Source organism: Varanus komodoensis, unplaced genomic scaffold (assembly GCF_004798865.1).
Source record: "Varanus komodoensis strain SLA01 unplaced genomic scaffold, ASM479886v1 scaffold32, whole genome shotgun sequence".
Taxonomy (NCBI): Eukaryota; Metazoa; Chordata; class Lepidosauria; order Squamata; family Varanidae; genus Varanus; species Varanus komodoensis.
Genome location: NW_025335798.1, coordinates 2,440,141 through 2,464,996, shown reverse-complemented (window position 1 = coordinate 2,464,996; position 24,856 = coordinate 2,440,141). Strand labels below are relative to the sequence as shown.

The 24,856-nt window shown below is 49.0% G+C and overlaps 1 protein-coding gene across 4 annotated transcripts in view; it reads right to left on the bottom strand.

Moving 5' to 3' along the window:
* The window catches only part of ABCB6 (ATP binding cassette subfamily B member 6 (Langereis blood group)), a 42,379-nt gene extending 19,418 nt beyond the window's left edge, over nucleotides 1–22,961 (bottom strand). Inside the window, exons 1-7 of one of the 4 annotated variants that reach the window (XM_044438091.1) lie at nucleotides 22,851–22,961; nucleotides 20,511–21,042; nucleotides 16,810–16,947; nucleotides 8,914–9,103; nucleotides 3,191–3,283; nucleotides 1,738–1,930; nucleotides 1,461–1,582 (exon numbers count right to left, since the gene is read on the bottom strand). In XM_044438091.1, coding sequence (XP_044294026.1) covers nucleotides 1,461–1,582; nucleotides 1,738–1,930; nucleotides 3,191–3,283; nucleotides 8,914–9,103; nucleotides 16,810–16,947; nucleotides 20,511–21,026 — 1,252 coding nt within the window. In that variant the 5' untranslated portion in view covers nucleotides 21,027–21,042; nucleotides 22,851–22,961. Of the gene's footprint in view, nucleotides 1–1,460; nucleotides 1,583–1,737; nucleotides 1,931–3,190; nucleotides 3,284–8,913; nucleotides 9,104–16,809; nucleotides 16,948–20,510; nucleotides 21,043–21,325; nucleotides 21,345–21,952; nucleotides 21,973–22,125; nucleotides 22,283–22,850 lie in introns of those variants that run through there. The other 3 variants (XM_044438092.1, XM_044438093.1, XM_044438094.1) reach the window with 3 other exon arrangements.
* Nucleotides 22,962–24,856: the final 1,895 nt, after the last annotated feature.

The window sequence follows — 24,856 nt, the reverse complement described above, 5'->3', positions numbered from 1 at the left end:
GCAGATGAGGGGCAGCTGAGCAGAGACTTGCCTGCATCTGCATGCATGCAAAGACTAGCCAAAGAGGAGTAAATTTGTGCAGCTATGCTTCATTTGCATACTTTATAAAGGCCATAATAAATTATGGGCTGGATCCAAAGGAAGTTATGCCATGCTTCAGTCCTGCTGGAATGAATGGAACAGATCAGTAACAACTAACTCAAGTCTCATTAATGTAAGTTGGACTAAAGCAGCCGGGATCTAAGCCAAAGCAAATTAAGCACGTGAGCACAGATCTGCTTGCTTGGCACAATGTATTTTGCTGCTACTCATCACAGCATGGATGCAGGATATTGTAGTCTCTACAGTTGCATTCCCTGCTCTGGAGGTTCTGAGAGGAGCTACGGTGGGAGTAAGGAATCACTTTCAAGCTCAAGGGCCAAGTTCAGTGCTGGAGAAAATCTTGGGGTAAGCAGGGCTAAAAGGGTAGTAAGAAATGCACCAAATACCACTACATAATAGCTGAAAGCTCTTCCTGCCAGCAACTGAGCCTTGGGAGAAGCATTTCAAGCTTTCAGAATTGGGGAAAAGGCTGCACAAATGATTGGTGGTTGGGAGGAAGGGGCATGAGCCTCTGGAAACACAAGGGGGTTGGATTGGGACCCAAGAGAGATGTGTTTGGCCCATGGGACATAGGAGAGGTGCTCTGGGGCTATGGGTCTCAACTCCAGTGGGCCTGGGACAGTGGCAATGTTCAGTCTTCTCAGCACCAGCTGAAGATCCTTTTCATTTTCCTTTATATTTTAGGAGCTACTCTTAGGCCAATGTAAAAGACGTACGACCTTCACTCAACACAATAAACCACACTTGAGGGTTGAGTATGAATTGAGTGTGGGCTGTTGTCGAACTATGTATGGTTGTCAAAACAAGGGTTATTGTGTTGTCTGAATGCAAGCATGCTAACAAATCATGGCTTGTTAACCACGAACAATCTAGAATTCACAACCCAGCAACTTAACATGGGTTCATGGGTTGTTCATCGTTAACAAGCCAGTTTGTTAGCTTCAAGACAACATGTTTCCACAACAGCGCATGATTCAACAACCCACACTCAATCTAAACTCAACCACTGAATGTAGGTTACTGTGCTGTCTGAACCCAGCCAATGCTTTATTTATGTATTTAATTTATTTAGAGTTTTTGTATGCCGTCCTTTGCTATATAGCCTCGGGATGGCTCACACAAAGCCGTCCCATTGTTCATTTGAATCTTGATTTTATTATGTGCTCCTGCTGAGTGAATCAAATTTTACCTCATGTTTTTACTGGTCTTGTTTTATTGCCAATTTGCATTTTTATGCATTTAATGTCTCACCACCCAGAATGGATTATTGAGTGTGGCACAATGTAATCCGATCAGTGGATCACCCTCTCCCTCCCATTCACCACAGGCCCTCACCCCTGGCCTCCCCAAGCACTCACCAAGGTAAAGGATCATGCAGAGGAAGATGATGAGACCAAACCAGGCACTGAAGATGGAGGTGAAATACACAATAGCTATTATGATATCAGCCACCGTGGGGAAGATGCTGAACACGATGTAGCTGCAGGATAGGAAGGGGGGACCAGTCAGGCCAGATAATACACAAGCCCCCACCACTTACCCTAACAGGTCTCGAAAGAGAATTTGTGAATGCACGTCCCTCTGGTTCAGCTGCCCAGCTGATGAGTTTCCCGCTGGCCAGATGTGCCCACGCACCTGAGAAGACTGTTGATGCTGCTTGTGCCTCTGTCAATGCTGCGCAGCACCTCGCCCGTCTTGCGCTCCAGGTGCCAGCGAAGAGACAGGCCATGGAGATGCCGGAAGAGCTGCACCTGGACTTCGCGGCTGGTGAACTGTTGCACCCGGATCCAGAAGAAACTGCGCAAGTTGCTAATGAAGCCAGTAGAGCCTGTGGAGAGGAGGTGTGCACGTATGTTTATGTTTCCAATGAAAACCGGTGTCTCGCCACCTTGAATGAGGGCCATACTTTGGAAGGAAGTGACAAATGATCTTTAGAGCAGCTCTGGGGACACTCAGGATGGGGAACCAAGGTACCCCACCAGCAGATCCCCAGGTATCCATGGTGCTTCCCCCAGACCTCACCCCATTCCCAGTTGTTTGTTGGTTTCCTGTCTTTTGTGCAGCTTGTTCCCATTCTAAAAGATTGCCAGTAACTAAACCTTAGGAGAGAGGTCTCAATCAGAACTTGAAGCTATGGTGCATTTTATATTGGATTTTTAATGCATTGTTGTAAACCGCCCAGAAAGCCTTGGCTATTGGGCAGTATTGAAATAAAATAAATACATAAACAAACACATTTTACAAGCACAGTTTCAAATGTACCTCTATTTTGTGTGTAGTTTCCTAAATATATGCTCTTTTGGGAAACTCCACCACAAACTTTGGGATAGTAAGGAATTGTAACTTGCAATTGTGCTCCAGTTGATGCTTAAGTTTAGGAAGTGCACATCTGGCAAATCCACACTGAAATTTGAAGGGAACAAATTTCTCACCCACCTCTACTCAAACTGCTGCCTGAGGCAGTCCACTTACTACTCATAGGGTTGCTGCAGTTGCAGGGGGCAATGTCGGCCAAGACTCTTGGCCTTCCTGTCACACCAAAATACGCATTTGCTTCACTCTGCAGAGCACTGGGTTTCTAACAAGCTGGGTGTGTACCTTGCAGAGGTAACTTGCTCTCGCAGGATCTAATCTGTCCTTCCTCTGCATGGAAGGACACCCCCACCCCAACATCCCTTTCACCCCAGTAGCCCCACTTTCCAATATCATCAGGAGAGAAGAACGCAAAGATGAGAAGAAGAGCTACCTAGTGCCCTCACAATCAGGGAAGGCCAGGATTCTTAGGGAAGGCACATCTGTTTGGACAGCCCAGGATGTGGGGGTTTGTAGAAGGTTCCCTCCTTTGGGCTACAGAAAAAAATATCCTTCCTTTGGACTTTTTTGCCAGTTTTTGCCAGTTGACAGCAGGTGGCTCGGTAATAGAGAAACAGGTTTGGGTTAAAGGAAGGCTTTGCTTCCTCAGCGGGTGGAGAGATTAGAAATGGGAAGAAAGTGGCGCACTCAGAGGCTGGGGGTGAAGATTGTTGGGCCCAAAGTAGTTTTTGACAGACACCCGCACTCACAGCCATCACACACCAGGCCGACTCACCAGCCCCTCCTCCCTGGAGAAACTTGAGAGCCACATAGATGCAGACTGTCTGAAGGAGGATACGCCAGGCAGCTCCAGCTGTGAGTTCATTCACTGAATGGGAGGCAAGAAGAATCAGCCTGAGAAGAGCATTAACCTCAACCTGACTCACTTGCACCTCTCTTGCCTACTCACGTATCAGTCGCTTACAAACCCTTTCCCACATACAAACTCACGCATCAGTCGGCCCCTTCCAACGCTACTGTTCTATGATGCTGCGCTGATCTCACCTTATAACCTCCCTGTTGGGTGTCCATTACAAACTGACAATGGCCTGTTCCACAAGGGGAAGGTGAAACAGGCAAAATAGTGTGTTTCCACCTTTCCTCCTCTTCCCTTCCTATGTAGGCAAACCACCATACAATGTACATTTAGAACTTACTCTAGGTGTTTAAAGGATACTCCTGCAGACATGCGTATCCATGCACTAAGTAGCAATACACAGCTGAGGATGCGCATCAGTCCACACTACAGGACCTCACACATGGATACATGTCCTCCCAGGCCCAGGGCCAATCTGATTCAACGCATACGGGAACGCCACGTAGCTGCACAGCAACAACAACAGGAGTTGGCATCTTAATCCAGGCTTTTTTGAGTTGCTGCCCTCTAGATTTGTTGGTCAACAACTCCCATCAACCCCACATGTAGCCCATCACATGTGGAGGGTGCCAGGTTGGACATGACTATCTGCACCCAAGTAATGTTTGGTGAAGGGCTAGCTTGACAGCACAGACTGGCAGCTGCCTAGGACAGCACAGTTCAGTGGCGCTTGCCGTGTGGAAACAGACTTGACCTTCAAGGGGGCTTCAAGCAAGATATTCTCCTCTCCAGGAAAACACCACTGAGTCTTGAGAGATGTGTGTTGGGGGAGTGAGTGCAGTGCAGCAGGAAAGCCCCCCCCCCCACCTGTGCCTCGGCCCACCTGGGGAAATACAAAGCCTCAAGCAGATGTTGGCCTGCAGCCATGCACAGTCAACAATGGGGCACAGGCCCCCTCAGCAACGGAGCCCACTGCAGAGGCACTGCCGCTTCTGGACTGGAGCAGAGCACAGAGATCCCGACTGCGGTCTCTGGCAGCAGTTTCTCTGCTCCTTCTCTTGTAATTTATCATGGTTGCTATACTGTACTAGTATTTTTACAGTAGTTGTATACCACTCTGTACCAAGGTAGATTCCCGATTGATCTTTGTCTTTCTGCCTTTTTATGTACATTGCTGGGATCCTCAAGGATGATAAGGCGCGCGGTTCTTGAGAGAAGAAACAAGGACGTGTTCTCTCAGATCCCACCAGGCGTTACACGACCAACCTTTGTGCTCTGGGGCCAGACCTTGCTCTCTTCCGCCGGTCGCCCTCCCTGGGCCGTCGCAATTGCTGCGCATCTCACACTCCCCTGGCCCCAGAGCCCGCCACTCTCCTTTCCTTGGGGAGACACTGGCGGAGTCTCTTGGCTCCCTTTATTCTCTTTCAAGGAACCACACAGCAACCAGCACCCCAGCCCCGCCCCCTGCGGGGAGACAGGCCTGGCACACAAAGGGCCCTTGTCTGTTCCCCGGCCAGCGGCACTTTGCTGGGTAATCCTAACTGGCAGGGTGGGTGACCCCATGTGGGAGCGCCCCTCCCTCGCCTTTCATTCTCTTTGCTGGCGGCAGGGGAGGTGGGGGGGGGGCCCCCCCCCCCCCCGTACCATCCCGTCCCCGGAGAGCAGCTCAAGCACAGACTGAAACGGCTCTCTTGGAAAAAAGGCACGGAAAAGGTGGACACCCAAGGTGGGCTGCTCAGAGGAGGGCAGGTGACCTGGACCTCAGGCTTGCTTGCTGAGATTGTACTTCTCCAGCGTGGTGCTTTGTGCTGCTAAATAACTGATCCAAAGCCTTTTCGTGCGGAGCGCTGACCACAGAGGGGAAGTGGGCCGTTCCTGCTGTCCAGCGTGGGCAAAGTGAGGCTGAGCAACGCCGGTCGGCCATGGCAGCAGATCTCTGGCACAGACGGCAGTCCGAGCGGGGTCTCGCAGAGCAAGTGCCAGACGTGGGTTTCAGCTCTCAGCCCACACCCCCTGCCAGAGTGTGCCACCGAGGGAGAGGGGCCTGTTGCAAGCACCGCGAGGCTTCTCTGGGGTTTGTGCTCCTGCAGAGCCACTGGCCTCACGGAGCTCACTTCCACGCAAGGGGGTTGCGGCTCTGTTGTCTTGCCACATTCATGGAGCTTTGGAGGAGATCCAGGCAGCACTCGGAACCCTCCATCTGTAACTGTTTGTTCTCCCATTCAGCAGGAAACAGGCAGGAATGGCAATGTAACCACCCCAGAACTTGAGGCTACGGATTTGGTATCTAGCAGCATCTGGTGCACCAAGTGTATATGAGAAATAATAAGGACAGAACTTGAACGCCTGCAAGTCAAGGAAGGAGGGACTATAGAGAGCTGGGAAATCGTCAGGGATGCACTTAACAGACTATGCCGTGTAGGCCTCTGAGCTAAATATTAACAAACCACTTGGTCCAGACAGCATTTCCCTGGCCTAAGAACTCCTTAGGAACACAAATCCCAGAGGAGACTGCACCTGTGGAAGCTAGTGTGCAGCTGAATACCCCACTCCGCCCTGCATGACTGGCCTAGGTAACTCATTGCCCCAAGAAGTTGCATCCTGCAGACCGGCTGCATGAACAATTAAGAGAAAAGGATTAGGCAAACATGAAAAGTAAACCTATAGAAAGGACTGGCAGATGCAGGATAATTCTCTGCTTTCAGGAACTGGGGCTGTATCTGTGTGGTAATGCTTCTGCTTTGCATGCAAAAGGTCCCAGGTCCAGGTATTTTCATCTCCACTCCTGCCTGATACCCTGGAAAGCTGCTGCCAGTCAGTGTTGTCAACACTGGGCTAGATGGACCAAGTATAAGGCAGCTCCCTGCCTATATTCCAGTCTACCATGCAGGGGAATCTGCCATGCTACCATGCTAGTGAAACGGTCAGCCTCCCGCATCAGGCTCATTCGGCAAAGACGTGCTGGTGAGCTATGTGGAACACCACTCTGGCCCCGTGGCAGGGATGCTCATCTTCTTCAGTCTCCCCAGGAGCAAGGATGGGTGCTGGGGCACAGGACTGGCAGGAACAGCAACCAGAGCCACCTAGACGGGGAGGAGCAGGTGCAGCCTCTCCCAGGTGGAATCGATGAGCATCTCTCTGCCTGGCAGCTGTTTAGCATGTAGGGCAGAGTCTTCCCCGTTCTCGGCTCCATTCCCATCAGACAATTGTGTATGCAGTCCGCACTCCGTGCCTCCCGCCTGCAGTGACTCCTTTGTAAAGTCTAAAAGTCAGGGCTGAAAGGCAGGTCCAAAGTCCATCCTCCCCTATTCAGGCACCTCTCAATAGCCGCCCTGAGCTGGCACTCGCACCGCCCACCGGGGCATGGGAACCTGGCACACACCAGCAGCTCCTACTAACAAAGAGAGGCTGCTCCCCTCCCCCTGCAGAGGTTCAGCACAGAGTTAGCCTGGGAGTAAGCGGGATGGAAGGTCACAGCAGGGCTCTGGGGAGATCCAGGAGGGAAATGCATTCCCCCACATCTCCACTGAGCAAAGCCCTCCCCACAGACTTTCCACACCCTCTGCTGCCACCTGAGCAGTTCACCCTGACCTTGCAGAAATCAGCTGGGCACACAGTCCTCGCTCTGCTCTCCCTGCAAATTCACAGGGTCTCTGCGCCTCAGCCGTGCATCCCGGCTGATGGCTTAAAGTGTGCATGGGATGCACAAGGTATCGCTGAAGGGAGGGCAGGAATGTGCTCAGGAGTTTAGCAGAGACAGCGAGTGTGAGAGAGGGGTTGTTAGGCCGCAGAGGACACACGGGTCAAGCCAGGCTACAGCTGGTCAAGGAAATTTTTGCGGCAGAAGTAGACTTTCAGGAGGAACTTGGAAGTAAACCTGATCAGAAGGAGGGGCATTCTGCAACGTGGAGTGGGCCACTTGGAGGCCAAAACTGGAGGGCCACAGCTCCCATCATCCCTTTCTGCTAGTTCAGGCTGACGGGAGTTGTGGCCTTCCAGATGACTTGGCATACAAGTGGACCGACCCTATTCCACTAGTACACCCAATAATTCTCCAGCCCGGAACACTGCCTCGTTCTTCACAGCACATGGGGCGCCTCTAAAGGACAGAAGGGATAGGGAGAAACAGGACAGGAGGAGTGGAACGTATCCGGCCATCCTGCGCTCGCACTGCCCACTGGCTCCGCCTCAAAGAGAACATGCTCCAAGCATAAACAACCATTCATTTGCGTGAGGAGTAACATCAGAACATAAGAAACTGGTATCTCCCTACTCAGACTGTTCCTTCACCCAGGTCAGTGTCGTCAGCACAGACTGGCAGCAGCTCTCGGGGTTTTGTCCCTCCCTGGGATGCCGAGGATCTAAACTGGACCTTCTGCATGGAGCTGCAGCCCCCCTCCCACATTCCAGGCATTTGCATTTCACTGCCAGGCAAGGACTGTGCTGAAAAATTGCTGTGCCACTTCAGTAAGCAAACAGAACCTCTCCAGATTAGGGATGTGTGAACTAGCAAAACTCAGCCTGATTCCACCTGAAGCTTGCTCCCAACCGCGTCTATATTAGCTTGCAAGCTTTGCGCTTTTTTTCTTTTTCCAAAAAGCAAACAAAAATAGTTTGTGTTTCTCCAAGTGTGTGCACGAATTGTATACACACACATTCTTCTTGCATTGATTAAAGCATGCTGTGCATGTTTTTCAAGACCACACACTTTTCCATGGGTGGTTTTCAAGGTACACATGCTGTCTAAAGCGGGGAACTCAGTTCATGCGACATAATGCAAACTTGGGTATGTACAGACTTCAGTCACAGATTGCATTCAAGTCTGTGCCTGACTCAGAAGGTGTGAACTTGATCATTCATGATCAGAAAGGCCGAGATGGATTGCTTTCCATCTTGGCAACAGATTAGCAGCTGCACACCCCTCCGCCCTCTCATCATACGGGAGGGGAGATCCGAGTCCTCATACTGCTGGATGCTGGACAGGCACACCGTGTCTCTCAGTATGTCAAGGGCTATGCAGTTACTCAGCCTAAAGAAAGGGGTTGCGCCAAATCCCCCTCGAGCATTTCGTCTTGAGTGTGTGCCTGCAACATGCAGGGCTTGAAAGCAAAGTTCTAGTAAGGATCCATGCACTGAAGCCCTTCCAGCTGGCTGTCGCTCCCCCAGGCTCATATTTATTAGAAGGCTTACATGAAGGTGCTCGACAAAGATCCTTGCGCTAACTCCTTTTCCTTGTTGTAAATCCACTGCACTCTGCAAATGCTTGCGCAAGCTGCGCCCTCTGCTGGCCAATTTGGCATATGAGAAAAATCAGAAAACGTCACTCTCGTCCTGCCACAGGAACCCAGGCAGCTGCCTTACACCCTCGGTCCACCTAGCCCAGTATTGTTCCTGCCAACTGGCATCTCTTCAGGGTTTTAAGCAGGAGTTTTTCCACTCTCTGAAGATGCCGGGGATTAAACCTTGGACCTTCTGCATACAAAGCATTTGTTCTCCCTCTGACCTGCAGCTAAGAAACCTGCTCTGGCCCTACCCCACCTTTCTAAAACCCTGTATTTATATTATGCCCCCTCTCCCATGCATTTCTGGGCCTCTGCTGGAGGCAGTTCTATGCCCCCCTGGAAGGCCCCTGCTCCGCTTACCAATGTTCTTGTAGTAGATGGGCACAAAGACGTTGATGGCACGCTCCAGGCCCATAAGCATCAGGCAGAAGATCACCAGGCTCTGGAGCAGGAGGTTTCTCCCCGGCCACATGTACTTTGTAAGGAGACGCATCTTCCGGCCGAAATCCTTCCAGGTGGAAGGGCGGTGCCTGGCATCTGAGAGCAGGGGCTACAATACAGAAATGGAAGTGAGTCGGGGAAGGAAGAAGAGGAGGTGATTTTTATGAGCTGTCCTGAACCCAGTCAAGATGACCACTACCGTCCCAATGACAGCTGGCATGTACTTCCTGTACGACACATGCATGGCTAAAGGTTTACCTAGAATTTACTTTTAGCTTTTATCACCCACCATGCTTGTAAATGTCTAGACATTTTTTAAAGGTTGATTACCCGTATCTGCCTTTTCTAAAGTACTTTTGAAAAAAAAAAAGACATTTGAAGGCCAGGAATGTATTTGACAATAAGAATTGTAGGAGAAAATTGCTGCAAGAGTAGTAGGTGGCCTTGCAGTATACAACAGACATTCACTGACCTCCCAAATGTTAGTACAGTTGAAGTAATTAGGAACTGATCTGCTGGAATAAACCAAATATTCTTACTGTAGCTACAATTGCACACAAGGATAAGCCAACCTGCCTTGCAACCTGCTTTTGTATGCAAACCATTTACTTCAATCTCCATGTGGGTAACTACAGCAAAAGACAGTTCACTGTGGCACACAAGCCCAGGATCCTGGTTTATTGTTCCCAAACAAGCCCGAATTGGTAAGTGGGCAGCAAATCCTGATGGCTTATGAATCCTGGCTTTTTTGGGAACAATAAACTAGGATCCTGAGGGCAGATATCTCAGCCAGGCGTAAGCTATGTCTCCCTGGCTTGTTTTACCTGCTCAGACAAGGGGGCTACACATACCAACACACCTCTCCTTCACAGTGAGCAAGGAATAGCCATGTTATATGTGAATGAGGCCTCTATCTCCATCCTTGGCCAATTAAATGCCAGAGGAAACTCATTAGAAAAACATAATAATGATGCACCTTTTCCAAGCTGACGTTCTGCAGAGGTTTTGTGGACTTCGCCACCCATCCACTTCCTTCAGCTTATCCTCTATCATTCAGTTCTAATGTTTGACCATAAGACCTTGACTTTTGTGAGAGAATACTGTATCTCTGACAATTGTCTTCATTATCAATCAAATTATTTCAAAACCTCTAATAAATCACCATTTCCTGTTTTCTCCAAACTCCACTGCCTCAGTCACTTTAGCTTGTTTAAAGCTATTTTACTTGCTCTCCTCTATCCTTTTTTGAACTCTATAAAGTTCTTTTTGAGTTGGAATGACCAGGACTGCATGATGAACCTCCAGCAGTTTTGGACTAACCACCTCATTATCTCCAACCATTGTGGTGATGGACCATCATGCCTGAGATGCTCGGAGTTGTAGTTCAACACCCCTGAAAGGTTCCAGACTAGGGGAAGGATAGCATACAATAATCCATGGGGCACAGCAAAAATGTATATTCTGGCATTAGGATACTTCCTGTTTTCTTGTCAGCCTCTTTCTTAATCATGCCTAATGCTGAGTTTACCTTGTACACAGTCCACTAAGACAACATTTGCAGCATTTCTACTCTTTATTGGATGATAACAGCCTGTGTAGATCCCATCATCACATATATGAAAGTAGGATTATTTCACCTCCCTGTGCTGGTGTAATTTTGGAGCAAGTAATTGTATTGCACCAGTGCTCTGCAGGTACAATGGTACAGGCTGTACTCTCTGCTTGCCATTATTCTAGAACAGGGGTCCTCAAACTTTTTCAACAGGGGGCCAGTTGAACGGTGCTGGCAGTGGGCGCAGGCTGCCAAGGCAGTGCGGGTGGGGGGCGCAGGCCATGGCGGGGAGGGGGCACGCACGCAGCAAGGCAAGGGCGTGCATGCGCAGAGATCGTTTCCTCCAAGCGAGTCCAAAACGATCTCCACACAAGCAAGCCGCCACTTCACTGTACGCATGCGGTGAGTCCAAAACCTCTATGGCGGGCTGGATAAATGGGCACGGCCGGCCAGATCCGGCCCGCGGGCCATAGCTTGAGGACCCATGTTCTAGAAGCATGCCTGACTGGGAATCTCTGGAAGCTTTCAATATTCCTTTGATTTTTAAGCAAGTTTCTGGCCCTAAAGGCTGAGAAGAGATGCTGAAAAGGCAATACCTACTGAAGTCTCAGAAGCCCAGGAGAGCAGCTGAAAAATGATCTCCAGTGGTTAGCAGCTTAATTTCTGTGGCTCACATAATTCCTTGGCCCTTTTAATGGCAAGCAGACCCCAAATGAATTATGCAAGCTAGTTCTTAAAATTGCAAAATTATACCAAAGAGGAAATTGTTTGAAATTTGATTGAATAATAATAATAATAATAATAATAATAAAATTAAATTGGGTTTAATTTATACTGATAGCAGAACTCAGCTTCTTTTGCTGCATGGGACAGTAAAAGTTTGAATTAAGTTTGGACTAGGCATATGGGAAAGCTCCACAGTGCCACCTGCTGGTGATCTTTCCCATCTGCTAGATTCCACACCACCCCAACTGATTCAAATCTCTAAGGTCAATAAGCATTAGGAATAGATCAGATATGGATGAGAGCATTGCAAAACTGTTTTCATTATGCACTGGCATAAAGGCAAGGAACCCTTTCAAAACTGGAACTCAGGTTATTAGCTCTCTCAGCATGAGCAATTAATTTTATTTATAATAAGATTATCCTCATCTTGAAAATCATTGCCACAATACAGCAATACTAATAATGCTTAGCAGTTAACACAGCCCATTTCAGATGTTCAAAGTATTCCACAAATATTATTGTATAACCAAACTAGATGTCCATATGTTTATTAAGTACACACTTGATTATTTGTGTATAAAGCAATGGCTGGTGTGTGTGCGTTCTTGCTATTGTAATCATTCACATATTCATTTATATTCTGCTTACTCCCAGTTCTGGAACCCAAGGTGGCTTACAACGTTAAAAATTATACAATTAAAACATTAGCAGAAATATACACAAGTTAAAATATAATTGAATCAGCTAGAATATTAGAATTATGTAAGTGCTAAAATTAAAGCAGCAACAAAAACAACATATCAACAGAACTAGTTCTATGTATTCTCATAGGTCCAGAGTATTTGCAAACATCTGCTGGAATAGAAAAGTTTTGCCTGTCTCCAAAAGCATAACAGGAGGAAACGCTTCAGTTTCCCGGAAAGGGAGTTCCAGCACCTTGAGGCAGCCACCAAGAAGACCCTCTCCCATATTCCCACCAACCATGCCTGGAAAAGAGGAGGAATAATGAGAAGGGCTTCTCCTGAAGATCTTAAGGCACAAACTGTCTCATAGGGCAGAACACAGTCTTTCAAATAGCCCAGACCTGAGCCATATGGGGCTTTGTAGGCCATTACCAGCACTTTGAATTATGCCTGGAAACAGACTGGTAGCCAGTGAAGCTGTTTTGGCAAAGGGTTTTTGGCTTCCTGCAGCCAGGGCCAGTCAACAGTCTGGCAGCAGCCCTCTGAGCCATCTGAAGCTTCAGAACACTCTTCAGAGGCAGCCCCATGTACAGCGCATCACAGTAATCCAAATGGGGTGGAACTAAGGCATGTGTCACTAGGGCCAAACAAGGCACCTTGAGGAATGAGCACATTAATTTTAACTGGGCAAATGCACTCCTGGCCACCACCAAGACCTGGGCATCCAGGTTCAGAGTTAAATCCACAAGTACATGCAAGCTGTGGACCGGTGTCTTCAGGGAGAGTGTAGCCCCATCCAGCACAGGCTGCATCCCTGTGCCTTCATGCACCTTCTGACTGACCAAGAGCACTTCTGCATTAAGCTTCAATTTGGTTGCCCTCATCCATTCATTTAGCACTGAAACAGCTTCCCTGGAGAGAGGTACAAAGGGGAAATAAGAGTCGGGTGTCATCAGCAGACTGGTGACACTGAACTCCAAAACTCCAGACCTTTCCCAGCATCTTCATATAAAGTTAAACAGCATGAGGGACAGAAGGGAACCCTGAGGAACTCCCCAATTCACTGTCCAGGGAGTCAGACAGAAGTCCTCCAATACCAGCTTCTGAGTCCATGACTCCAGAAAGGAATGAGGCCACTGTAGGACAGTGCGTCCAATTCCCATTCCAGCTGATGAAGATACCATGGAAAATGGTATCAAGAGCTGCTGAAAGGTCCAGCAGAACCAACAGGGACACACTCTTCCGTCTGGCTCTTTGTGCAGGTCAACTACCAAGCTGGCCAAGGCTGCTTCCACTCCATAACAAGGTCTGAAGCCAGACGGAAATGGCTGTAGATTCTCCGTCTCAGGAAACCCTGGAGTTGGGGAGCCTGGACTCGGAGACTGGTCAGTAATTATCCAGTGTAGTGGGATTCAGGGAGAGCTTTTTGAACATGGGTTTCATTCCCGTCTTCTTCAGGCAGGCTGGATCCCTGTCTTGACCAAAAGAGGATTAGCCACACAGTCCCCATCTGGCGGCTTTTATGAGCCAAGAAGGGCAAGGATCCAGGGCACACGTGGGGGCTCCCCAAGGAATCTGTCCAGGATGCACAAATTGAAGCATCCAATCATACCGGGCAAGCAAGAACGAGAGCTGCATCCACTGGGTCTGCATCAACCACAACATTCCAACTGGAGCAGATCTGAGCAACTTTGTCTGGAAAGTGCTGCACCAAGTATTCACAGCCAGCTGTCAAAAGGTCTAAGTCCTCCTGCTGTGGGCTGGCTTGGAGAAGACCCCCGACCACCCAGAATAGCTCCACAGGACAGATCTTTGCAGATTCAATAGGAGCGGGGGGGGGGGGGCTTCTTTGCTGCCCTTATTGCTCCAGAGTAGGCCTTCAAACAGGCACTAGCCTGTATTTAAACAGATTCATTCTGCATTTTCCACCAATGCCAAGTAAGCCATGACTGCACGTCTTTCATTGCCACCAGCCAGGGCAATGGAGTGTTTCTGCTTCACGAGAGAGGATGCTCAGGAGCAATTCTGTCTACCACCCCGGTAATTTCTTCATTCCAGAGGCAGGCCTTCAACAGAAATGCCTGCTGAGGCAACAGAGAAAGTCCTAAAAGCCATCCAGAAAGCTTTCAGATCCATCAGCCCCCTGGGATGGCCCATCTTCATTGGCCCTTCATCCCTGCAGAGCTCTGAGCATCATCAGGAAGTCTAAGCCCCTCAACGACACGGCGGGGAACGACCCCCCCCCCCCCGCTACATTCAACAGGTCTCTGTAATAGAGGTCAGGCCAGCACGCTCATTCAGAGCAAGTCCAGGAGTGCAGCTGCTTTACCACTCACCAACAGTTTCGGCCTTTTGCAGAGCCATGCAGGTTATTTGAGCTGTGGGACAAGGTAGGGACGGCCAACACCCCTTGCCGCAGCACAGCCACTCCCCGCCCATCCTCCTCTGCCCCGAATAACTGCGGTGGCTGCTCCTGACTCCCAACCTCTCCCCATTTCCCTGGGAGCACATTTGCGGTGCTGCGGGCTGCCACTGCCCGTCCGTGAGACTTGCGGCAGGCAGCCCTACAGGCCACTGTTCAGCACGCGAGGCGAGAGGCCCTCACCCTCCCACTCTTCAGTGCTAGCCCCAGCTCCCTCAACTGTTGTGGTGGGGGATAGGGGGGCATTTTGCTGGAGCTGCATCTGCAAGGAGGCGAGCCAGAAGTCCCACCACTGAGGTTCAACCCCAGCAAGGCGGCAGCGGTACTGGCTCCCAAACTTGCCTTGATCCTCTGCAGAGTCCCCCGTCTCCCCCCGCCAGCTGCAGTGGGTGATGGCCCATGCCAGCATTTTATCAAATGATTGCACAAGGGAGAGGAAAGATACCCAGCAAAGGAACGTAGGAAGCTGCCCTACCCTGATTCAGACCCTTCTTTCATCCAGCCCAGTGCTGTGAGCACTGACCAGAAGTGGCTCTCCGGGGTGTCCGGCAGGAGTTTCTCAGAGCTTTCCTGGAGGTGCCAGAGATGGAGCCTCCCACTTGCCAAGCAGCTGCTCTAGCACAGAAGCTCTTCCTTCCTCAGTCCTCCCTCCCATGCTCCACCTTGCCTGGCCACTTCACACTGACCTTCCCCGGCCTGCCCCAGCGCTTGAACGCAAAGTGGGCTGAGGGAAAATGGCTTAAAGCGGCCAAGCTTGCTGGCATAATGCCAAAAGAGTGAGCAGGTTTGGTTCTTCGCTGCCATGTCCTCATTCTGACATAAACATTAGGAACCACACCTGCTTTACAGACAACTGGCTTATGTTTAACCGTCATGGACTTGTCTCGTTCAGCCCTTCCCACCGCTCACCACAAGGCCTGGACAGAGGCAAGGCTTGTTTCCCCTCTTCCCTCGCCCAGCTGGGACTGTGCCGGAGAGGCGCTGGGTGGTGAGCCAGCAGCTCCGCCTCAGAGCAAAGCAACTGAACCTGATCGTGGGCTCTGCATAACTGAACCAGATTTACTGGACTGTCTGTTAACTCACAGCTTCTGTGAACTTTTCCCTACAGCTTGCTCTCCTCCTTTAATCTTCATTTGTTTATTTGTTTTAAAATTTTTGTATCCCGCCCTTTACAATGTCTCAGGGCAGTGATAACATCAACAGGACACAGCATCACATATAAAGTATGAAATAAATATTAAAGACAACACTAACATTTAAAATGTGTTTGAGGTCTGCCACTTCTTCCAGAAAGGACAATCTGGTGCTATTTATTTATTATATTTATATTCCATTTTAAAGAACTCAAAGTAGTTTACATCAGTCTCCTCCTGCTGCTCTCAATCTTATCCCTACAACACCAACCCTGTGAGGTAGGTTGGGCTGAGAGTCTCTGTGCCTGGCCCAAAGTCACCCACTTGGCTGCGTGGCCGAGTGGGGACTAGAACCCACATCATCTGAGTCCCAGACCTGCCACTCTCAATCCCTAGGCCACACTGTCATGATCTGATCATCACAGCAGGGGTTGCTTTTCCTTATCACTGCAGCTGCACAATCAGAAAGGAAAGGCCTGCTGAAGTTCTAGGCATCACACACTCAGGAGCCTTTCAAACTGAGGGTGGTGTTAGCCTACAGATCCCATCATTCCTGACCATTGACCACACGGGGTGGGACTGCTGGTGGCCAAAGTCCAGCAGTTAAACAGGAGGCCCTGGGGTCCCCACTGCTGCTTTAAGCAAGTGGCACTTGCTTATACCAAGCCGGGCCATCGGTTCATGTCAGCCAGTGGCAGCTTTCCAAGCTCAGTCAGACGTCTTCCCCAGGCCCACTATCTGAATCTTCCAACTGGAGATGCCAGAGATCGAAAGCATCTACATGCCAAGCACCTGCTCTGCCACTCAACTATGGGCTCTCATGTTGTCTGAAAAAGAGGTGGCATCAAGACCACCTCTTTTCCAGCCCAAGTCTTGCCTCCAGTAGACATGTAAACTGGAGCAAACTTGACAGTCACTGCAGGATGCTGCTGAAAAGAGGCCTCCGGAGGGATCGGGAGCTTCAAAATATAAAGATGGCAAACTAACATGTCTAATAGTCTGGGGAAAGTCTTCTCCTGTCTGAGAAGCTTTTTGAGAGAGAGGTTTGCTTCAACTGTAGCATGTGCTCTGGATCTGGGTTCTGACCCTTCCAAGATTTTCAGCCAAGTGGCAGCTACAATAAGCAAGAGGCTGTGGCTGCAAGCTCTGTTCTTGACAAACAGGTGCTCCTGACTGCAATGACTCACACATTTGCTTCCTCCCACACCTAGTACTTGCTCCACAGGGTGGGGTGGGAAGTAGAAAGAAGCAGGACAGAGAGACAGGAGGGTCACCCCATCTTGCGGAACAGAAGCTCACCTGGCTGTTCTCCACGTCGCGCTCGTCCTCATTGATTAGCAGCATGTAGGGTTTTCGGGGCAGCCCTGGGGCCTTTATTCCCAAAGTGAAGAGGAAGAAGGTGCTGATGTAGCGGAGTAACCACAGGCTCAGTTGGACCTGAGGAGTTCAGCAGATGTCAGTTTTACTATTCCAGCAGCCCCGCTTCCTGTCCTTCCCCCTCCTGAGCACCCACCCACTACAAACCAGGCAACGATTCTTTCCTCAGAGTTCAACCACTAGGACAAGTGATCTGGATTAGCAGGGCAAGCCACCCACTAAATTCTGCCAAAAACATACTTCAAGTCAATTGATCCCCAACTGGTCAAATAATAGCCAAGCATGTATAGCAGTCATTTTTTGGAAGAGAAAGAATTATGGTAATAGTTACCCAAAAGGCAACTACCTTCTTCTAGAAAACCCCATATCCAGTCCCTCCCAGACACGTCACAAAGCATTTGCTGGAGGTCCTGGCCCCCAAAGCCTTTGGCAGGGGCAGCTTGGCTGAGTTCGCTTCCTGAGGTCCGCTCCTGGGTGGAGATGGTGCAGTTCCAGCACACGGCCAGTAGGAGGAGGTGGGTCATGTGACTGAACTGGGAGGCCAGAAGGGCACAGCTGCTCTCTTGAGCTGCCTGGAGGGTGGCTTCTGAATGAGGGGTGCGCGTGTGCCTGGCTCATACAAGCCTGGGGAGCAGGGGCACCTCATGCCTTCCATGGCTTTCAGACGAGAGCCTGATGCTGTCAAAAGGTAGGCTGCCTCTCGTACAAGGGTCCCATCAACATCACACAGTATTTGCTCGAATACATCAGCTGTCAGCCAAGCAGCATTTCCAGCTCTGCCCCCGCCTTTGTGAATATATGGGCTGCCCCCCATCAAGACTAAATAAGACTGAGGCCCCTTAAGCTCTTGGTGGATAGATGGCATGGATGTGGCCCTCCAGATGTTTTGGAATAGAACACCCTTCAGAATTCCAGCTAGTATAGCTAAAGATGAGGGAGGCTGGGAGTTGTACTATTATTTATTACTTGCTTTTATTTTACCCCTCCCAATAGCCAAAGTCCTATGAGCAATTCACAAGCAAGACACAAAACCATGAGGCTTAAAACAATAAAACCAAAGTAAGCTACCAGAGTTATAGGCCAAACCATCTGCAGAGTGTCCACCTCAACTGTACGGCTCCAAATGGACAATCCCGGATTCCCCCAGCTTATATGAATAGGTCAGCCCTAAATCTTGCCTGTGCCACAAATGACCCCAAGCATTTTGCTGCTTGAGACAAAGGACTAGAAGGCATCTTGACTCCATGTACAAAAGCCAGCTAGGCTAGACAAGAATCTCTTCAAAAATGGCTCCAGGAGACAGTCTTCCGTTGCAACAAGGCAGGTCAGGGGGCACAGGGCTGGCCACGTGGCCCGTGCAGTTCCACCCATTCTCAACCCCTGAATACCAATTCCCTGAAGCAGCTACATCACTCTGCCTAATGGCAGGGCTGGTTCTGGTCTACAGTGACAAGTGAAATTAGGTTAGTTATCGTGGGAATAGCAATAGCTTGATGGCAAATGGTCACAAGTGTATGGTATAAAATATAGCTACTTGACCCATGGTGTGAGGGGGGCAAAAAAGCAGGGATGAAAGCATTAGACAATTAGTTCTATCCATGTTTAAAGCAGAAGGTATACAGTGCTGACGGCATCACACTGTATTTCTTATTCCCAAATTTATTTATTTATAGAAAGCTTTTATATTCTGTCCAACTACTGGTGTCTCAGGATGGTCTATTTAGGCCCAGTTGCCTGATCTTAAAGCAGAGAGAGCTCACTATCTGTTCTGCTTCCTAGTGGGAAGAGAGGAAAAGACCTGAATCACTTGACTGGAAGATATCTTAACACAAAGCCAGCAGCAGGATTTTGATCTCTCTCTTTCCAACCTGTTGTTAGAAGGCAAGGATATTGGCTGCCAATGGAACTCGCATCCTGTGGCTAGAAACCTCTTAAGTGAAAATTTACACCAAGTCATTGGGCAAAGTCCCCTAAAGTTGACAGCCTCGTCCATCTTTGTCCATGTGTTGTGTGTGTTAGAGAGAGAAAGAACATGTATGGCTATGCACCATGTGCTCACGTGAGCCTGTTGAACAACTAAAGTGACTCAGCAAAACTAAGCTGAGAAGAGTAGTCTGGGAGGGGAAAGACAAGCTCGGCTGGGACTCAAGTAACAGCAAACACGGGTATGTCTCACTGACATCAGCACGTTTGCTTGGCCCCAAGCTTCTCTCCTTTGCTAAATGATTATAAGAAGAAAAATCCAGGTTAAATACCTTCTTTCCTGACTCACAGTCCCCATACATTGGAAAATATTATTGGGTACTAGATATCCAAATACTCAACACTGTCTGGATATTGGTAACTGATCTACTTCTGGGGTTTTCTGTGTGTTGACAATTTTTAAAATTTTTAAACAAACTGCAATGGTGGCAAGATTGTTTTGTTTTGTCATGTTTTTGGAAACCACTTTCAGCACAAGGTACTGTGAAAAATACAGTACATGCATTAACTGATGGCTAAAATTGAGGGTATTTATCCCTTGTAGGGATGCCTGCTGAGACTGAGCATAACAACTAGTCTCCCATGGAGCCGAGGGAAAATCCATCTCTTTCCAACAATATATTGAAAAGATATATGTGGAAAGATCCACATAGATATATGTGGACATATTACTGGATTGAAACGATCTCCACACTAAGACTGCCACCTGTACTGGGGCAGGGCTGTGTGTGAGGCTGCTTCAGAGGCAAAAAAACAACAGGTAAGGCTTTCCCCATCTCTAACCCAGGAAAAGCCTCACTTTCAGTTATTAGTTTTCTGCGTTTCAGTCAACTTTTATGTAAAATAAGAAGGTGGTAACCATATTTGATCCTCACACAGGAAGGATCAAATAGGATCCAGTAGAACAGCTTGCAGGCATCCGCAGAAAATCTTGCAAGTGTCACTGGCAGGGAAATCTCCCCCTCCTTTTGGGTAGATCCCACTGTTTGCCCACTTCTAGCTCAAGCACCTACATTCCCAACACATCTTAAAGTTTTCCTTAGTGTCAAAACTTTCAGAACATCTTATTTGTGCACTTACTGAGATATTTCCGCTTGTGTCAGTTCATATGTTGATATAGATCGGGAGCCAAATTTGGCTCACCTGAGGTCCCAATCAGTTCCTCTATTTTCCCCAGATAACCACACCAGCCTTTGCCTGAACACTGATTGCCTGGCGGTTTCCTGGCTTTTGCAGAGTTTTCCTGCACATTCAGAAATGTTGAAATGTCTCTCCTACGACTAGTTTCTGACAGTAAAAGCTTCAATAGGCTGTCATTTGTTGCCTACCCTTTGTGCCTTTGAGTCTGCTCTTTTTCACCTCGGACCCCACTCACCACTGTAAACTTATTCCCCAAGAGCTACTTAAGGCCTTCAGGCTGAAAAACATTTGACACTCCCGACGTGGACTCTGACAGGTATCAGCTGAGCGAACTGAATGGTCTGCTTGGACAGCTTCCTGCTTTGAGTGTGGTGGCATCTCAAGGGAAAAGGCTATCTGCCTTTTCCTGGGAAATTTGCCATATTCCTGCATTCCTGCACCACAACACCAGACAGGCCACATCCCCAGGGTCTTCCCTCCACGATCCCCCAATAACTTACCTTCTGGTTGGTGTCTTCTAAACCCCACCACCAGAGTGGGCTGTTCCAAGAGATGAAGGCCAGGTTCTCTGCAGCAAAAGCCAGAGCCCAGTAGAGGAGAAGGATGGCGCCGTGGCCTCGGATCCGGTCTTGCGCCATCACTCTGGTGCGCTCCAAGTGCAGCAGCCCAACTGAGCCGGCCCAGCCCACAGCAGAGAGGCAGGCATACAGCACCATATACCCATAGAGTTGCTGCATGCCCAGCATTTGCCACAGGAAGGTGATAAAGGGAAGCAGTGCAAGGAGCACTGAGAGGAGGACTTGGAGGTGGTATAGGCGGGAGCGTGGGATGTACTTCGGTTCCATGGTACGGCTGAACCGGGCATAACAGGCATATTGCAGGGCACCCAACAGGAGGCAGACACTGAGCAGCACTGCTGGCACCAGTGTGAAGTAGAAGCAGGGACACAGCCCCTGCTGGGTCCAGGCTTGTGCCAGGGACTCATTTCCCTCACAGTAGCTCTGTAACACCACCATCGTGCTGGCTGAAGAACTGCAGAAACACCAATGAAAGACAGGAGGGAGGAGGTTAAGATGCGTGCTTGGGCTCATGGGTGGAAATGCACTTAGAGGCACATCATGTTCCCATGTGCAAGTGCAAAAGTGAACACCATGCACTGGCATATAAGCTTATCTAGGCAGGAGTATGTTCACCAATCGGGGACAAACTTTTTGAAAAACATCATCCTGCCCAAGATTGCCCAGACAAGAGGAAGAAAGATGTTCCATGGGAAAATCCAGCAGAAATTATATGGCTTTTGGCAAAGAAGACACATCTTGTTCACCTCAGGGTCTGGCTTAAAGAAATGTTGACTTGAAGACTTCTATGCTGTTTGGATCATTCAGTTCTATAGATGTTGAGAGTCTGTTAATAAAACTGATTTTTAAAAAAAATATACTCATGCTACGTGTTTATGATAGCATGATCCTAGAGCAATAGCTTCCATAAACGAACAAGAAATAATTTCACCTATATTTACCTGGGAATAAATCCCTCCGGACTTTGGTTTTACTCTATGGCTGCTTAAATTTGTCTTTGATTTTACATTATGTTTTTATTATCATGTTCCTGTACTTTATAGGTTGAATGTGCCAGAGAGCTTCTGCTGTGGGGCGCTACAGAAACACACCCCATCAATGAGCAAACAACCTTCGTGGTGCTAACGTCAGGTATGTACTGGTTTCTGCTCTGCGGTTCATGCAACTTGCCCTGTCATCCACCAACTGTTTGCATCTCATCTGTACCATCCTACTATTCCAACTTTCCTCAAGCTGGCTCTGTCCAGACATTTTGCACGACAACTCCCAATATTGCTGACCACTGGCTCCTGTGCCTGGAGCTAATGGGACTTGAATTAAGTCATTCAGCTTTTTTTATTACAATTATTTTAGCCTCTGCTTACATGGCAGGAGGTTAGTGCTATTTCTGATGCCTTCCTCTGCCTCTCAACATTGTTCTGCTCTTTCCTTTCTGACGTGCGACATGAAAATAGTAACCTTCACATCAGGTCGTTATGACTACGCTGCACACTCAAGACAAGGGGGTCTTCGAAATCCTGCTCCCGTCCGTACTTACGTCCACCCTTTGAAGTCTGCTGCTAGGGGAGCCCATTTTTTAAGCACAAGTGAAGGATTTTCATGGCCCCACGGAATGTAGCCGCTTGCCCAGGGGACTCCAGCGAGCCCAGTGCCAGTAATTCCAGCACTGGCCGCATGGCTTGTGGCGACAGCAGCTGCAGCAGCAGCACCCACGCTGCTTGCTTTCAACTAAGAATAGCCACTCGCGTGTGTTTTCCGCGCTGTCCTTTGCCGCCCCGCAGGATATACTCAAGAGGCTTAACTGCAAGCGGCTGGGAAGGAGACGCACGGCTCCCCTCCCCCCACCCTGGCTCCGTCCCGTCTCCCCTGTGCACGGCGAGCAGGCCCGAGCGCCGGGGCGGCGTGCACGGGAAGCAGGATATTCACGAAAGAGGGATATCCAGCCAGTGGGTCACTGCCCCATTACAAGCAGCAGCGGGGACGGGGGGCGAGAGAGCAAGATGGATCTCCGATCACCCCGGCACATGCGGCGGCGGCTGCCTCCTGGCACGGTGCCGCGGAACGGGCGAGTGCGCTGTGCGGGCGATGCGATGGGAATTGGGGGCGCCTCCCGCGCGCCGCGTCCTGCCAGCCGGCGAGGGCAGCGCAAGGTGGCCCAAGTGCCTCTGCTCCGTCCCGCTCTCCAGCGGCCCTCGGCAGGGACTGTCACCCGTCGGCCGGCACGCCCCTTCCAACACCCAAGCGCATCTAACGGCCACTTGCCTCCTGCTCCGGTTCCGACCAGCGCAGCTCTGGTTGCTCGGGCGCCGGTGCCGCGCGTCCCACTCCGCGTTCTCTGGACCGCAGCCTCGGAGCCGCGGCGGGCCCTGGTGGCTTCCCCGGGGCCCTAGCGCCGGGATCCCACGCTGAGAGAAAACGCCCGCTGGGTCCTAGTTGCCACAGTTTCGGTGCGCAGGGTACGTTCCCTGTCCTGTTTTATGTGTATTTCTGTCCTCCTTTCGCTCCAAAACGAGTGCATGAAGCGGCTTGCAAGGATAAACACATGACAGCTTATCCCGCGCTCAGCTTTAATAGACCACCCCCTTCCCCTTTGTACCGCTCTAAATAAGAAAGCCAGGCATACTTGTAAGAATCCAGCGCTGCACAGAGGTAAGAGGCATGAGTCAGCAAAAGGCAATGCTTGTGCTTTCGGAAGGCCGTGTTACTGCATGTAGTAAAACTTACTTCCAAGGAAAGGTGCATAAGAGTTGAAGCCTTAAGCCTAGGTTCCAGTGCTCAGGTGACCCTGGGTGCTTGCAACCTTGAGCCAGCCAGACACATACAACACTGCTTAAACTAGCTCATAGGATTGTTGAGATAATGAAACGGAGAGCATGAGGATTAAGCAAGCCACCTCGGGTTCCTTGCAAGAGGGAAAAGGACAGGATAGAAATGTAATAAAATAAATGACATGGGATAATTTACTTTCTTGCAAGCCTTACTGAGCTCCTCGAAGGAGCTCTGGAATACATATATAATCAATAATCAGCAACAGCATTCTGTTATAACTTTATAATAGAGCTGAGGTTCACAAGATCTCAGCTCTGAATATACATGAATGGGGAGTGGCTTCCCATATAATGAACATACTATCTCCTGGCTCTCACAGTCAATGAAAACTCTAGAACTCATTCTCTGATATCTCAAGTTAGGAAGCAAGTGTTGGGAGGGCTGAACTTTTCCTTTTAGAAGTAATGCAGCCCTATCTTTTTGAAATGTAAAAAATAAGCATGCTTTTAAAATGTTATCATTAATTAAAACAGACATGTTTCATATTTCTCTTGATCAGAAATATTGAATGCCACTATTGTTTTGATTCACTCAGACACTTTGATACACTCAAAAACATATTCATTTGTAGAATATTTCTCAGATGCTCTTGTGACTGTGTTAGGAAAGTGAACCTATTAAAAGCAAAAACACCTGGACAGTGATTGGTAGAAGCTTGACAAATTCAGAAGGTAACACTGAGACTGATTGTCTAAATTAAGGAGAGTCTTGACCTGTCAACACATTTAGCAATTTGAGAAACTGTCATGGGCAGCATCACAAAATGGATGCCATGAGGCACAGCAAGTAACAAAGAAAAACTAATAACCTATCTAAGCAATTCTGTATAAGGCAGAAGTGGGATCCAAGCCACCACAACACAGTAAACTTGTTTGAACCTAGTTTTCAGCACCAACAGTAATCTATTTCACAGAACACATCCATTTCACCTATTTTTTTTTCTCCTCATGTCTGCCAACTCTCCCCAGTCTCTTCACCTTTCTCATTCTGGATCACTGTCCATACACGCTCTTGCTTGCTCCCTCCCCCCCCCCCCCCCCCCTTTCAAAAAAAGGGTGTTCAGGGGCACAATGCCCCCCCCCCTCCGGTCTAGGTCTAGAGCCAAAGAAGCAGTGATCTTCACTTCTTGTTACACAAATTAGAAAAACAAGACCTAACACATATAGCCACCACCCCCCTTTTCCAAGCCCCACAGAAACTCCATATTCATCTTGGTATAGGCAACTTAATTTACATACCCCTGTCCTGGCATCCTAAAATTAAAAGCCAGAGCTGAAAAATTGCAGTAATAGTAAAAGCCACAAGCACTCTCATGCATAACTAAGCATGTTTCTCTACTAGGCAGGCCTGAATGCAGCTTCCTTCAAAAAAGGCAATCAGTTCTTCAGATTAAGAATGGAATTGTGATCAAGGAATATTTCATGGTCAAGAGCATCTCC